Source organism: Zingiber officinale, chromosome 6B (assembly GCF_018446385.1).
Source record: "Zingiber officinale cultivar Zhangliang chromosome 6B, Zo_v1.1, whole genome shotgun sequence".
NCBI lineage: Eukaryota > Viridiplantae > Streptophyta > Magnoliopsida > Zingiberales > Zingiberaceae > Zingiber > Zingiber officinale.
Genome location: NC_055996.1, coordinates 67,685,262 through 67,702,099, shown reverse-complemented (window position 1 = coordinate 67,702,099; position 16,838 = coordinate 67,685,262). Strand labels below are relative to the sequence as shown.

General features: G+C 33.2%; 1 protein-coding gene across 2 annotated transcripts; it reads right to left on the bottom strand.

The window, feature by feature from the left end:
* LOC121992589 (zinc finger CCCH domain-containing protein 46-like) lies at window positions 1-9,957 on the bottom strand. Of its 2 annotated transcripts, XM_042547072.1 has the most exons (11): window positions 9,850-9,950; window positions 9,645-9,779; window positions 8,895-9,120; window positions 8,432-8,526; window positions 8,240-8,335; window positions 7,514-7,607; window positions 5,797-6,047; window positions 5,614-5,714; window positions 2,846-3,020; window positions 1,842-1,893; window positions 1-523 (listed from the first exon to the last, which is right to left on the bottom strand). In XM_042547072.1, the coding sequence occupies exons 2-11, from the start codon at window positions 9,686-9,688 to the stop codon at window positions 488-490; spliced, it is 1,170 nt and encodes a 389-aa protein (XP_042403006.1). In that variant the 5' UTR covers window positions 9,689-9,779; window positions 9,850-9,950; the 3' UTR covers window positions 1-487. The 2 variants fall into 2 exon arrangements, with proteins under 2 accessions (XP_042403006.1, XP_042403005.1); XM_042547071.1 differs by having other exon boundaries at window positions 9,645-9,957.
* Window positions 9,958-16,838: the final 6,881 nt, after the last annotated feature.

Genomic DNA, 16,838 nt, shown 5'->3' with positions numbered 1-16,838 from the left:
TGAAGGATAAATTGATGATCCTAATAATAACTTCTTTTTTAGCAAAAGATATTTAATTTTGCGTCAAATATAAAAAATTACAATAATAAATTAAGAAAATGAAAACAGACACAGAAAACTTACAAATAGACATTCTTCAGAACCTTGTGCATCAGAATAGCGGGCATAAAACCTGGAAATGGATTCAAAACCTTGTGCATCAGAATCAAATTCATTATACCCTCCCTCCAATCCACTCGGCAGAGATTCTTCATGAGCAGCTTAGTTTTTTATGCGAAGAACTTCAGCTTAAAAGGTGCATGGCCTCAAAGAACTTCATGAAGCAAAGGGTTCCAAAGATTACATTTTTGATGCCTGATATTCATCGCATTAAGTTGGAAAGTGAACATCCTCCAGCATCTTGGAGAAAGCAGCATTTAATAGAGAATGCATATGCTGAGCCAGTGAGGACAAGCAAATCTTTGTTTTCCCCATAGTAGTAATATTGTCAACATACACCAGCTGGAGGCGGTCTTTCAGGAATCTGGAGATATATATTATATGAGAAACCAATGCCATATTCGACTAGAAGGTACAAAAGATCATGCATTGACACAAGAAAATTATCTAACTTGCTGAATGCAATAGCCAAGGAATTGAATAGCTACTACTCGGGAATCGTGGACATGGAAGGAATAAATATTCCTTTCGGAAATTCTTTGTTCATCTAATCTAGCTCACACAATATGTCCAATGTGATGAATCCAATGTATCCACTCAACCAACTCAATCACATTGGTTACTAACTTAGTGGTCCTCCTGATTGGACTGACTAGGCCATTTGCCCAACTGACTCATTTAGCTCGACCTGCCTAGCTTATTGACTTGACTGACATGGAAGGAATAAATATTCCTTTCGGAAATTCTTTGTTCATCTAGTCTGGCTCACACATTATGTCCAATGTGATGAATCCAGTGTATCCACTCAACCAATTCAATCACATTGGTTACTAACTTAGTGGTCCTACCAATTGGACTGACTAGTCCATTTGCCCAACTGACTCATTTAGCTCGACCTGCCTAGCTTATGGACTTGATTGACATGTTTAGATCGACTGAAACCTATTAGGACCATCTGAACTACTCAATACAATGGGTTTATTTGGACAATCAAAACCATTTAGCCTACTCAACTCGACCAAACCAACTATCACAACCAACTTAATCTACACGTCCAAATTGCCAACTCAGCCTATTCAACCTAATTTGCTTGTTTAAAATAAATATTTTTTTAACAAAAAAAGTTAGTCTATTGCACAATGCATCCACCAATGTGGGTTCCGGGCAAGTCGGACCACATTGAGTTTATTATACGCAATCTTATCTTGCATTTTACAAGAAGTCGTTTCTACAACTCAAACTCATGATCTCAAAGTCGCATGACAACAACTTTACTCTTACGCAAAAGCTCCCCTTCAAAATAAATACTTTTTAATAATTTTTGAAAAAATGAAGTAGAGAAAGAATAACTATTCTTAGAAGAAAGTAAGAAATAATTATCCTAGGAATTATAGTTCCATGAGAACTTGTGTTCCAAGTTTATTTTTGCAACCAAAATAGGAACACATTCATCTGGAATAGGAATAGAAACACTATTTCTATGGACCAAATGCACTAAAGGTTTTGTAGAAGCTGAACAAAGTTTTCTATATTAACAAATATGTTAGTCGCATAGATTATGTCAAAGTTATGCTAAGGCACAATGACAACTCAATCACTATCCTCGACTTTAAACTAAAAAAAATTAAGAAAAACTGAAAATCCAGGGCATTTTAGAAATCATTTCCAAGAATAAAGCATACCTCTCCTATCTTCCATTCTTCCTTTCTCCAAATACTATCATCAACCTCAAACCTGTGTGAGGAAATCTAATTAGACAAATTGAACTATAATTACTATAATTTGAATGGCACTTCACATAAAATTGATTCGAGGCATGAAAAAAATAGAAGTACCAATGATATTAATAAAAATAACTCCAACAACTTGATCACCGATTGGGAACACTGTATGATTCTATACTTCTAGTTAATTACCTTACTGCTCTGTAAAGTACTGTGTTTTAGGAAATTTTTGCATACACTCTAAACCTCAACAGCTAGATTACCGACCAAGTAAATCTGAAACGAGTCAGAATAATAAACCATATATTAGAACTATCATTGAGTTGTTGCCATTAATAGTTAAATGTACTACAGGTTTAGCCCTACAATGGGTATTTAGTTATTGGGCATTCCCTATAGATATGGTGCAAGAGTCTACTTTTGGAAGTAATAGTGAAGTATTTTCCCTCTTAAATATAATATTTAAGTCCCATGCAAAGACTAAGTGGCAAACCACCCTTGAGCAGAAGATCTGCAGTGCTTGGTTATTTTAATGTTAGCATGCCCTGTAGAAGTAGTATGTACTACTGGTAGATTACTATCTGCCAAGACAAAAATATTTTCATTCATTTTTGGTTGTGTATTCTATCTACAGTGGGCAGCTCCTATTTTTCATGTTTCTAAAGAATAGCAACAAGCAAGCAAGTAATGTGATTATTATATCCATTCTCCTTCGATTAAAGTTACCATTCAAGGTATCATTCCAATATTGGAAATGACATCTACCAAAATTGACTCCTAGTTCAGATTTACATAGTAAATAATAGGTAAAGAGGCCTCAAACATATCATACAAAAATGGTAAACATAATATTCCTCATGCATCGAATTCCAAGTAATTACAAAGCTAAATGGATAAAGAATTACACAGGAACAATGTCAAATGTGCAATGCTAGTAATGCAGATAATATACACAAACTTACTCATCATCACTTGAAGGGGTACCAGCCCTACTAACAGAGTTGAGTTGTTGACTATTTGTGCCACCAAAATTCTGGGGAGACGGAGACCCAATAGGCCTTACAGCAAAGTTAAATGAAGAAACGCTTGGATTTGGAAAGTTTCCAGCTGGTTGTATTGGCTGCTGACCAAACAATCCTGTAATGCCGAAACAAGAGTAATCAAAATGACAAAAATAAAATAAATAATCTAGCAGTAATGAAAATAGAAGGGGATGAAAGTGGCATTTTAGTTCAACAGAGTTCTACTATGAGAAAAAGAACTGCACAAATTTCTATCAAACCCCGGAAAGACTCTTAACAGAAGTTGAATCATTTTATACATTGGATGATTAGTGGTATTGCCAGAATAATGAACTTGGACCTTTCATTTAACTCCAAACTCAGATATTTAATTAGAGTCAAAGATTAGAATAGCCTATATGTTTCTCCAAATTATGTTTTAGAGCAAAAAATATAGTGGAGATCATATTTCCAATCAGAAAACATAGTTTTCCAACCTTTCTAAGTTCTTTTTCAACCTTCTTCAGCTAATCAAGACTATAATAATTCTAGAAAAAATAGGAACAAAGGAATACTTGAAAAATTAAGATCAGAAAATTTGTACTTGAAAAATTAAGATAAGAAAAATAATTCAACGTTTTAACAAAAAAGAAAAAAACGTTTAACATTTTTCACCATTGCAAATTAAGACTTGCATAGCAATGCTTATAAGGTCCACTCACCTATTCATACAGGTCTGAGATAAAAATAACATGAAAGTTTATTTTCTCTTCCTATGTCATTTCAAAAATAACCAAGTAATTCGATTAGAAATTGAATTTTGCCTAGTCCAACTGAGTGAATTTTGGAATGAAGCTGCTCTAAACAGTGTTGAATGTCATTATTTTCACGGCAATTTACCAAAAGACATATTTAGGTTTTTGAATTTACAAAAAGGTGTATGCTACTTTGTTATTTACCAAAGGGTGCATCTTTTTACATGCTCTTCTCATTTTATCCTCCTGACAAATTTGACTATTTTTCTTTTTATTTTCTCAATCATTTCTCTTTCCTCCTATGCATGCAACATCTATTCTTTTGCCTCTCCTCTTTTTTCTTTCCTCTCTTTTGCACGCCGATTCTTCTAAAAACATTTTAACACCCCGAGAAGTCAAAATAAACAATGGATAGCATATTTGAACTCCTTGCAACCCCAGAAATCCACAGGAACTAAAATGGGCGCAATCGGAGTTTTCTAGGTCCATCAGTGGACTTTGGTCAAAACTCACTGTTGGATCAAGAATTCCTATGGATTTCTGGGGTTGCAAGGAGTTCAAATATACTATCTATTGTTTACTTCGACTTCACGAGGGCGTTAAAATATAATAAGAAAGAATCGCCAAAATTCTCCACGTTGGATCTGATATGAAATCATATCAGGCCCATGATTCCATATACCCAACGTGGAGATTTTTGGCGATTCTTTCTTATTATATTTTAACTCCTTTGAGAAACCAAAATAAACAATGGATAGTATATTTGAACTCCTTGCAACTCCAAAAATCCACAGAAACTGAAATGGATACAATCTGAGATCTCTAGATTCATAAAACTCACTAATGGACCTAGAGAGCTCTGATTGCACCCATTTCAGTTCCTGTGGATTTCTGGGGTTGTAAGGAGTTCAAATATACTATCTATTGTTTATTTCAACTTCTCAGAGGTGTTAAAATGTTTTTAAAAGAATTGGTGTGCAAAAAAGAGAGAGAAGAAAAAAGAAGAGAGAAAAGAGAATAGATGTTGCATGCATAGAAGGAAAGAGACGAGAGAGAAATGATAGAGAAAATAAAAAGAAAAGTAGTCAAATTGGTCAGGAGGGTAGAATGGGAAAAACACTGTAAAAAGGTGTGCCCGATAAATAACAAAGTAGTATGCGCCTTTTGGTAAATTTGAAAACCTAAATACACCTTTTGGTAAATTGCCATTATTTTCAGCACTATGCCCATAGCCATCTCAGTTACTTTGTTCACTTCTAAACCATTTAAAGCTATGTTTAATTCAACTTTTCACTATCCAAGCAAGATGCTGATGCACTCACAGATATACATAGTAAGTTTTAGTAAAGGCACATTCTAAAAACATAGTTAAGCAGAGTTGCATATGCAGCTCACTGTTAAGCCCACTGTTACAGAGGTTCTCCTTAAATGGCTAGCAAAATCCTACTAATTTGCAAATGCACTCCCATAGTTTCTCAACCTTTTTTAAGACATCCACTTGATAGGTTTGCAAGCGGATCTAATTTAGAACCTTGTATTGTTGCCATAACTGCCAAAATACCTAGGACTGTATAAAATGAAACTGTACAAGACTTCAAAATGTAGTAACTCATCAATGAATCATGACCTCAACAAAATGAACCATTTTGTGCATGTAACTTCTCTTTGATTAACACCGTAAAGGCATATAATTACCAATCAGTTAAACTGACTCCAATTTCAATAGAGAATTCTGTTAACACACAACAAATCAAACTAGTAACCCAGTATAGTGCAGATGAAAGTAAAACAATATATTGATGTAGTATGATGAGATGGTAACAATAACACAATAAAAATGGCATAGATGAACTTCAAGTAAAAAAATGTATTAAGTGATTCAATGAGATGGAAACAATGAAACAATAAAAATGATATAGATGAACTTCAACCATTCAGCATAAGGAAAAAACATATTATTTGCCGCTACAACACCTGAATTTCCAAATTTTCCAAAACCAAAAGAACTTTGGCTGACTTTCTGGAAAGGGCTAGGTTGACCAAAATTACCGCTGGGGAATCCTTGTGGATCAGACCTGATAACAAGCACTAAAAGTTAAGGAAAATAGAAAGTCAGGTGAAAAAAATGGTTCTAACTTTAAAAACCTAAAGAATAACCTGTTCTCATAGCCAAGATTAGTTGTTGCCTTTATTTGACTAAAACTTGAAAAGGAGGGGACATTATTTCCTTGAGCATTTACGGATGATGCATTGTTCATCAACATAGGAGACTGACTCATCTGAGGTGAGCTTGAAATGGGAGTGGAATTCATTTGATGAAAACTAGGGCTTTGTGAACCATATGGTTTTTTCAATAGATTATCAAATTCATTCAACTTGGAAAGGTATAACTTCCTCTCTCTCTCAACCTGCAAAGGAAAGTAGGTTCTTTTAGCATTTCTAGGACACAAAGGGAAAGAAATGATATGCTCTAGCATGTCAATTACATCTTAGTTTAGTCCCATATGAGATATTGTCGGCCAACATGGGAGGATGATAAACCTTAGCTAACAGAATTATTGTCAACTTGAAATCAAGCATTGATGAGCAAATGGTTGAATCTATCAAGCTACCAATCAGTCCTCTTGAACAAATTATTTTAGTATTATCCTTGATAAAGAGCAAGCTTAACCGTACATAAAATGAAGTGTTCCAACAGGAAAAAGTCTATCAATGGTGATGGTACTTTCATCGGATTGAAGGTAACATGTTGTTGAGTAGAGATTATACTAAGCTATAAAGTAGATATTGGACTTCAACAAAGACATCGAAACTTAATGTGAAAATTACACCACTGTAGTTTACTTCCACATGAAAGTTTGGATTAATAGAAGTATTTATAAAGCTTAGTTGAGAGACCATTAATTCAAGTTTAAGCATTTCGGGCAAATGTCTATCAAGATAATGGATCAATTCTCTTATTTTGTGGATTTTATATAAAAGGGAAACTCTTGGTAGATAATTTACGGTTAACGCCTGATTATTGAATTACATAACATTGGCAGGAGCGCAATGTTGTTTACCACAGTATGTCCACTGTACACAAACATTATGTTAAGCCCCCTTCTCTATTTGTATACTAGGAAAAATAAAGGATCAATTTTCCACATATTTAACAATTAGTTTTATGGCATTTGACAAAAAGTAAAGAAACTGTATCACAACTTACTGCTTACTACAAATAAAGGGTTGCATCCTACTATGTTGATGTAATAATCATAATACAAGGACATTTAAACTTATAGGACCAGTTTTATCTGCATAAATATGCTGCTGTACTAAGTAGAAGACTTAATGTTTTAATAATAAATAGCATAATTCCCTAACATAAATTATGACTCCCATGCGACTTAAGTTGAGATTGCCACCTCTTTCTAGTTTCTATATCCATGATCCTTTTCAAAAACAAGCTTCTTATTGAAAATATATGTGTATATAAAGATAAGAAAAAAGTATGAATGCCATGATCAAGAGAGTAAAGTTATTCAAAATTAGTCAGTTAATTAAGTCAATAACCTTTCTAAAGTTAACTTGATATATCTCTACATGCTCTGTGAGTTAATTATTTAGTCTATAAATGTCTACAAGAGACTTATATGAAATGCCAGTATATCCATACAGGAACCATTTAAAATTTACATCTAATACAATTAGAGGACCCTCCGATATATAATCAACGGTTTCACCTGCTTCTAACTTCTAAAGTGGTACATATTATCAGAGAGACGATATAGAGTGGCTGGCCATCATCTTATCTACACTATCAAAGCACAGTGTTCTCAATTAGTTTAATGCCTTGGGGGGAGATAAAGAGATAATCAACTTTGGAGCTTACAATAGACTGAACACTTGATCCTTGCCTTGCATCATCATATGCAGCTGACCGAAGTTCTTCATAACTGATATCACCAACAATGTCACAAGGACCACTATTGGAAAAGAGATAAATCAGTCAATGAGGCAATACTGTGCACATCAGCAGGAATTGTATAATGAAAGGCAATAATAAGGAGTTATTTGAATCCAATTTAGTAATTTTGTAAATATAATGTATCACATCATGTTATATTGTTAATAACAGTGCAATGTCCAGAGTGGCAAATATTTGAACCTTTTTTCTTCCCATTTTTTTATCAAGTGATGCTAATGAAATTTAATGGTCAATAGCAATAACTAAAGCAACAAACTTGTGGTTTCTGTTATTTATAGTGGCTTGTAATTGTCATATACACGTAACAATACAGTTTCAAGAATGTGATGGCTAAGCATTATAATGAACAAAGCATAGTGTCACATCACATGTTATCAGGATACAAATATATCTACATAATTCATCCACAAGAACCAGGCTATCAAGTCACAAATTCATTAGAATATAAAAAACAAATGAGGTTGGGCGCATACTCCTGAATGCCAAAAAAGAAAAGGGAAAAAAGAAGAGAAAACATCAAACAATATCTGCATACATCCAAAGCACTAAATGATTTGTGGTTGTGCATTAATGCATCGTAAGCAAGCTTACTAGGCTTTATCGGGTACATATGAGTTTAAAATAACTTACTACTTGCGATGGCCATAACAAGTAAGCTTCCAAAGAGGTGCTTCATTCTTAAAATCTTCGATTATTTGTTTTTTGCAGGATTCAGGATCTGTGCACCTATTGATAATAAAAGAAAAGAAAACCTCTAAAATTCATCCTTTGTGCTAGCAAAAGCAAAGACCAAATTAATCATATGCTGTCATGGAAACACACTTGTGATCTGATACTTGGGACTGAGCTTGAGCTTGTGTAGCAGTTACATTTGCAGCTCCAGACGAGGATGATCTTGTCCACTTGTTTTCAAATGGCTGACAGCATACACAAAAATCAAAAACCAATTATGGCTTGAAAAGTGAAAATTAAAATCTGATACAGAATGGCAGAACAACAGCAAAGAATCAGATTTTTCTTGGTGTATGTGTACCAAACAGCCAGTATGATAGAAATTACAAAATCATCACACAAAGGCAAACCCAGACATCTTTCACAGAAGATTTTAAAGAAAACATCCATGAATGCCACAGAAAGGGTAAGACAACATTACCTGGAGAAAGGGTATTGGTTTTATACCGTAAACCCCATAAGATGGACAACATTAAAGTACCATAATCATGCACATAATGATAAAAGTTTGAGATTACTAACAGCACCTTATAGAAGTAATATGAGAAAGCACCTTGGCAGGAGTTTGGTATTTAGCTACAAAATTGGAGGAACCTTTCTGAGGGGTGTTGTTCTGTAATTGGGGCTTGTTTTGCACTCCAAAACCATAAGGATTTGGCTTTTGTTGCTGAGTAGTGTTTGGAAAATGTATGGTACTCTGGTTCCCAAAACCATAGGGATTAGGTTTTGTCTCTTGTTGAGTGGTATGAAGAAATTTGCAGCGAGATCCATATTGGCAACTGAAAAAAAAAAAAAACAGTACTAGTTAAGTGGTGTTGAATTTTAACCAATTAACATTTACATGAACTGAATAAACAACACCCAAAAAATAAAGACAGAGTACATAAAAGACCAAGATAGCTGCAATGTTACGGAAGAATTATAGATATTATGCTATAAATTGCTGATCCACCTTGCTTGTAACTTGTCAATGATTTCTATGATTATTAATAAAAAAACATAAATTCTCATCCAAATTCATGTGCTTATGGGAAATTAAATCATCACTGTCGTCAAGACATGTTTTCCTACCTATTTGGACCCATTGAGCTTATGCAAAATTCCAATTGAAATCATAGGAAGTTAACTGGCAAATAAAAAGGCTTTAAAAAAAAATCAAAGAAGAGCAGGCAAAACCTTGACTAGCATTGACAAGCAAGACACATGATGCCTACACAGAAATCTCTTATGATAGAGAACAGCTGGTCCAAAAAAAGGACAGAAAAAATGCGTTGCAATCATGAAAGCGCGAAATTTATTTTACCTTCCGCGCTGAAAATTCCTACAGAGCTCTTTCTTCCGATTCATCCCGCGGCGAATCTTGAATCACGGTTCTAGTTTGCCCGTGGAGCAGAGAAGAACAATTGGCATAAAAGATTGGGAGATACTTCACTTCCACCTATGGATCAGTGTCTTGAATAAAGGGTAGGTGCTAGTGATTTCGCCTTCAACTGGATAAAAATTCAAACCTCGCGAACTCCAACGCAAATTTGGCGCTAGGGTTCTTGAAGCCCCAGCGTCGCGGCCCTTTTCTGTTGCATCGACCGCCGCACGCAATCTCAGCATTAATTTTAAGCCACTCTCAGTTAGAGCACAGATCGTTTGGGCCACTATGTTTTTTTTTTTTTTTTTTTTTTTTTTTTGTTTTGAAGATGTGTCATTCATATTTACGATCGGATTACGATCGTGATCCGATCGTAAATAGTCGTGATCCTTTCTTAGGTTCATCGTCTCCATCAAATTATAATTTTTGTTCGGAGCAAGCGATCGGAGGTCGCCCGAAGGCCTCCGGTGGTGGATAAGTGGCTAGGTTATTGGGCGCCGAGTGAGGGTGCCCTCCGGACGGCCTCCGATCGCCCGCTCCGAACAAAAACTATAACCTGATGAGAACGGTGAACCCAAGAAGGGATCGCAACCATTTGCAGTCGGATCGCGACCGCGATCCGACTGTAAATATGAGTGACACATTCCTTGTACCACAAAAAGTAGTTTTGTGATCCAAGAGATCACGCCTCCTCACTTAGAAAGACAAATGATAAATCACAGAAATGACGATTTAATTTTGATTATAAACCATTCAACGTCCAACTCTTAGGAGCACAGATCTCCTGGATCACTTTTTTATGGTCCAGGGATGTGTCACTCGTATTTGTGGTTGGATCATGATCGCGCCCCGATCGTAAATGGTTGTGATCCCTTCCTGGGTTCACCGTCCTCATCAAGTTATAATTTTTATTCGGAGCGGACGGTCGGAGGTCATCCGGAGGCCTCTGGTAGTGGATAAGTGGTCAGGTTACTGGACGCCGAGCGAGGGTGTCCTCCGGACGACCGAAGGTCATCCACTTCAAACAAAAACTATAATCTGGTGGAGACGATAAACTCAGAAAGGGATCATAATCATTTGTGACCGGATCACAATCATGATCCAGCCACAAATATGAGTGACATATCCCTGTATCATAAAATATAGTCTAGGAGATCTGCCTCAATTCTTAGTCCACTCTTGGATCGGACCTTATTCAGATGGTATTTTCATCTGTATAAAATTCTATCTATAGGTTCACCTGTATAATCGGTGGGATATATAAAATTCTCGGCAATTTACCAAAAGGCGCACTTGAAAATCTGAATTTACCAAAAGGCGTACACTACTTTGGTATTTACCAAAGAGCGCACTTTTTTAAAAGCATTTCCTATTTTACCCTCATGATAATTTGACTTTTTCTATTATTTTTCTTTTCTTCATTATATTTCTCTCACTTCTCTCTCTCCTCTGTCGGCAGAATATAAGAATAACATTAGTCAATCTTTAATCACATTTTAATACATTTGAAGAAGCCAAAATAAATAATGGACACCAGATTTGGACTCCTTGCAATTTTAGAAATCCACAGGAACTTAAATGGGTGCAATCGGAGCTTTCTAGGTCGATCAGTGGGTTTCGGTCAAAACCCACTGATGGACCTAGAGAGCTCCGATTGCACTCATTTCAGTTTCTATGGATTTCTAAAATTACAAGGAGTTCAAATATGGTGTACATTATTTATTTTGACTTTTTATTGATGTTAACAAGCAAAATCAAAGAATCGGCATAAAAGTCCACGTTGGGCCTGATATTCATGTCGGTGAGCGTGATATCATTCATATCGGGCCCCGTTGGGCACGATTTGAGTCATCTCGGCCCGATGTGGACTTTTTGCCGATTCTTTGATTTCTTGTTAACATCTATAAAAGCAAAATAAATAATGGACACCATATTTGAACTCCTTGTAAATTTAGAAATCCAAATTTGAAATGATTATAATTTATATCTTTAGATCGATCAATGAATTTTAATGGAAACCAATTAATTAACCTAGAGAGTTAAGATTGTACTTATTTTAGGTCCTATGAGTTTATGAAGTTGCAAGGAGTCTAAATATACTCTATTATTATTTTTGACTTTTCTAGTGGTAGTCCGGTGGATTTGAAAAAATAATGAATCTTCTTTTATTCTTGGTCATGCTATGAGAGTATATCATGTTTACGTTGGGCTTGATATCCCCATATCAGACCCCCAACGTATGAGAAAATAAGAAGAAAAAAAAGAAGATTTTTTTTCAAAACTTTTGGACCACCATTAGGAAAGCCAAAAACAATAATAGAGCCATATTTGGAGTCCTTACAATTTCAAAAATCCACAATACTTAAAATGGATCCAATCGGACTTATCTAAGTCCATCAATGGATTTTGGTAAAAATCCACTGACAGACTTAGACAGGTTCAATTGAATCCATTTTGAGTTCTATGGATTTCTAAGGCTGCAAGAAGTCCAATGATGCCCTTCATTACTTATTTCTGCATCTTCGAAGATGTTAAAATGTTATTGAAAAAATCGACTCTAAAGGCCGTATGGATATGATATTCCATAAGAGGCATTGGGTAATGTTCGATTGTGGATTTTTTTTTTCAACACTTCGATAACATCTATAAGAATCCAAAATAATGGACATATATTTGAACTCCTTGCGATTTTAGAAATCCATATAAGCGAAATGGTGCGTAATCGGATCTCTTAAGTCGTTGGCCTAGATACCTTCGATTACACCATTTTAGATTTATAATTTCTAAAATTACAAGGAGTGAAAATATGGTGTCCATTATTATTTTGGCACTTCCCAATGGTGGACCAGAGGTTTGAAAAAACCTAAATCTCTTTATTTCTTTTATTTTTTATTTTTGTTGTTACTAGGCTTGATATCTCTCATATCAGGCCCACATTGGGCCTGATATGGGAGATATCAGGCCCAACGTGGGCGTGATATCTCTTCATATCAAGCCTAAACAAAAAAAAGGAAAAAATTAAAGAAAGAGATTTAGGTTTTTCAAAACCTCTGACTAGAGTGCGAAAATAATAATGGACACCATATTTCACTCCTTGTAATTTTAAATTCATAGAAAGCTGAATGGGTCTGTCGACTTTCAGATCGATCGGTGGGTTTGGTCGAAACCCACTTATGGACCTGGGGCTCAGGTTGCCCATTTCGATTTATATGGTTCTAAATTACAAGGAGTTCAATATGGTGTCCATTATTTATTTGACTTTTATAGATGTTAACAAGCAAAAATCAAAGAATCGGTAAAAGCCCACATTGGGCCTGATATAGACTCAAATCAGGCCCAACGTGGGCTGATATGAATGATATCGGACCATAGGCGAAATGGGTCGATCGGACTCTAGGTCCATGATGGGTTTTGACCAAACCCACTAATCTACCCTACTTCGATTTCTATAATTCTAAATTACGAGTGAAAATATGGTGTCCATTATTATTTTTGGCACTCCTAGTGGTGGACCAGAGATTTTGAAAACCCTAAATATCTCTTTATTTCTTTTTTTTTATTTTTTTTATTTTTTGTTGTATCTAGGCCTGATATCTCCCATATTAGGCCCACGTGGGGCCTGATATGAAGAGATATCAGGCCCAACGTGGGCATGATATCTCGGGGCTGCATTGACATGAGTTTCCATGGCTCATAGCAAACGGACAAATAAAAAGTAAAGATCAAAGAGACTGTGGGTGAAATATTCACTCTTAGAAATTATTTAACAGTCACTTCGATGGTTCACCCAGATTTTTGATAGTCAATATGTGGCAAGTCTACTATGGATTTCTAAAATTGCAAGGAGTTCAAATATGGTGTCCATTATTTATTTTGACTTTTTATAGATGTTATCAAGCAAAATCAAATAATCGGTAAAAAAAGCCACATTGGGCCTGATATGGAATCATATCAGGCCCAACGTGGGCCTGATATGGAATGATATCAGGCCCAACGTGGGCTTTTATGCCGATTCTTTGATTTTGCTTGTTAACATCTATAAAAAGCCAAAAAAAAATAATGGACACCATATTTGGACTCCTTGCAATTTTAGAAATCCATCCGAAACCCTCTGATCGACCTAGAAAGCTCCGATTGCACCCATTTAAGTTCCTGTGGATTTCTAAAATTGCAAGGAGTCCAAATCTGGTGTCCATTATTTATTTTGGCTTCTTCAAATGTATTAAAATGTGATTAAAGATTGACTAATGTTATTCCTATATTCTGCCGACAGAGGAGAGAGAGAAGTGAGAGAAATATAATGAAGAAAAGAAAAACAATAGAAAAAGTCAAATTATCATGAGGGTAATATAGGAAATGCTTTTAAAAAATTGCGCTCTTTGGTAAATACCAAAGTAGTGTATGTCTTTTGGTAAATTCAGATTTTCAAGTGCGCCTTTGATAAATTGCCGAAAATTTCTATCTATAGGTTCATCTGTATAATCGTACTTTACAGTCCAAATAATTCGTGACCGAACTAATTTGAGGATTTTTTTTTTGTTTTTTAAGTTGAAATTTCTATATATTCCCCCACCTAATAAAAATTAAAAACATACTGTTTATTTTTATTATCACAATTTAATTTTAAAAATATTAAAATAATACCTCATACCTTTTATCATGAAAATATTTGTCTTTAATATTATTATAATAATTTTAACTAAAAGTATTACAACATAAAATACAATGATTTTATTTAATTAAAATTACTATATATTGACCATTGTTCTATCAATTTTTTTCAATTTAATTAAAATTATATTTGCTTCAATATCATTATAATATATTTGTTCAAATTTTTTAATTTTAGTCAAATAATTTTACTTAAATTGTTCTATAATTTTGAATAAATTATAATAAGATAGGTATTTTAACCAAAACTGATAACAGACTGTTAGAAGAAAGATATTTTTAAAATAAAAATGGATGGAATGGTATTTTAATTTATTTAACAAAAATTAAGGTGTCTTTGGGTGAAAGCAACGACAGAATTCTTTTGATTTTGTTTAAATTTAATGTTTAGTAAATATAAGAAATTTTCACTTAGCCCCATAGTATGTAAATTCACGAGTTAAAAAAATATATATATTAACTGTAATTTCGATAACTTTCGTTTAGTTCTTCTTAAACAATTATTTAGTTCAAATTCTTGATAATATTTTAAATATACAAAAAGATTAAAATATGATTTTCAAAATTATAGAAAAAATATTCTCTAGAGTTTTTATTATTATAAAAAATTAAAATTTTCTAAATATTCACTACCGGGAGAAAATGGGATCAACCACCAATAAAAATCGTATTTATTGGTCGGTGTTACATTATCGGAAAAAAAGAATTTTTTTTTAATAAGGTAAATATCGACTATTATATTATATTGGCTGACAACTTTTTAAACAGTAATCGGTCAAATAAATAGACAGTAAATATTTTTAAAATTATCTGTCAAATATATTTCGTCAATAAATTTTTTTTAAACAAATGATCTATGATTATTTTAAAAATAGCAATCAAATATATTGAGTAACTTTTTGAAAAAATTAACAATTAAATATATATTTGATTGATAATTTTTTAAAAATATTTAGCTAATAACTTTTTTAAAAAAATATTGTATTATTTTTCAATAAATATAAATATACAAATAATTTTAATCAAATTATTATTAAATTTTAAAAATAATAATAATAAGATTTTTATAAAATAATAATACTAATTAATTTTGATGAAATTTAAAATGAAATTATATTAATGTTTTTTTAAGAGTTTACTACTAATTATTAAAAAAATTTCTGATTTTTTTTTGACTAAAATTAAATATGATATTAAATTAATTTTTTTTTTGACTAAAATTAAATATGATATTAAATTAAATTTTTTTTTTTAAAGAGAGTCATTACAATATTTGTTCTTATCAATTTAATATTTAATATAAAAAATTAAATAAATTTTTTTATAAAGGAGAGTATATTATTCACACCGTTTAATTCTTCTTCTCTCATATATTTTCTTACATTGTCCCACTTAATATGGACAGGGGCGTAGCTAGGTGGAGCTTTGGGGGTGCGATCGCACCCCCTGAAATTTGAGAAAAAAAATTATACATTGGAAAAAAAATAAAAAAACTTAATTATAAATTTTAACATTCTATGGAATTTTACATAAAAAAATCCAATAAAAATTTGACCATGTTTTTTTTTCTCTCTATGAGTTTCTTTTTCCTCTCTCTCCTATTTTTTTATTTGTCTTCAATATCGTGTTTTATTTTTTCCTTGTGTTTTCCTCTCTGCCACTACTGTTGACATTATTATCACTACACGATATTATTGGCAGCTGCCGTTGTTTGCTACGAGTATCATCATCGTCACTACATCAATTACCCATAGCAAACACCTTTTAGATTATAGTGAAATTTTCTTATTTGATCTTTTTCGTTACAAATTTAAGTGCTAAAAAAAATATGGTGTCAATTTTTCATATTTTTATTTGTTAGTCAAGTTTACTATCAATTTTATTATTATTTTTGAATGGTTGAAAAAATATTAGTCATTAAATTAAGTAATTATATGTCTAAAATATTATGCTAATAATAAATTAGGTGAAATATGAATGTCAAGATATTTTAAGAAAATATGAGATATACCTATTTCAAATAGGGCATCTCCCCCTCCACTACATCCTTCTTCTCTTCCTTTTCCATCTAAATGATTATTTGACTTTGACTCATAGATACGATTGATAGATCGTTATTTCAACTAAAATCAAGAGCTAAATTAAAAAAAAAATTGAATTTAAGTTCATTTTTAACTCATTGAATTCAAAATTTATACTTTTAGAGAGTGAAAAATATTGATCTATATTAATATTTATATTTTTAAAATTACCCCTCCTCGTCTAAAATCCTAGTTACGCCACTGTTATATGGACATAGCTCATGCAACGCGTGTGCATGATTTTCTTAGGGAACATGTCCTCTTTTAGATCGACGAGTCATGTGGAAGGGATGGATATTGTTATCACTCTAAATTAAATCGGGATAAATGATCCCACTTATTTTACAAAAGGAAGTCATTCATCCTACAAAGGGATCATGTC

Excerpts from the sequence above, each read along its gene's own strand:
- LOC121992589 (XM_042547071.1), bottom strand. The coding sequence starts at position 9,688 with ATGAATCGGAAGAAAGAGCTCTGTAGGAATTTTCAGCGCGGAAG. Across the intron at positions 5,715-5,796 it reads AATCTTGGCTATGAGAACAG|GTCTGATCCACAAGGATTCC; the intron begins GTTATTCTTTAG and ends GCTTGTTATCAG. Across the intron at positions 524-1,841 it reads AAGAATGGAAGATAGGAGAG|ATTCCTGAAAGACCGCCTCC; the intron begins GTATGCTTTATT and ends ATATATCTCCAG.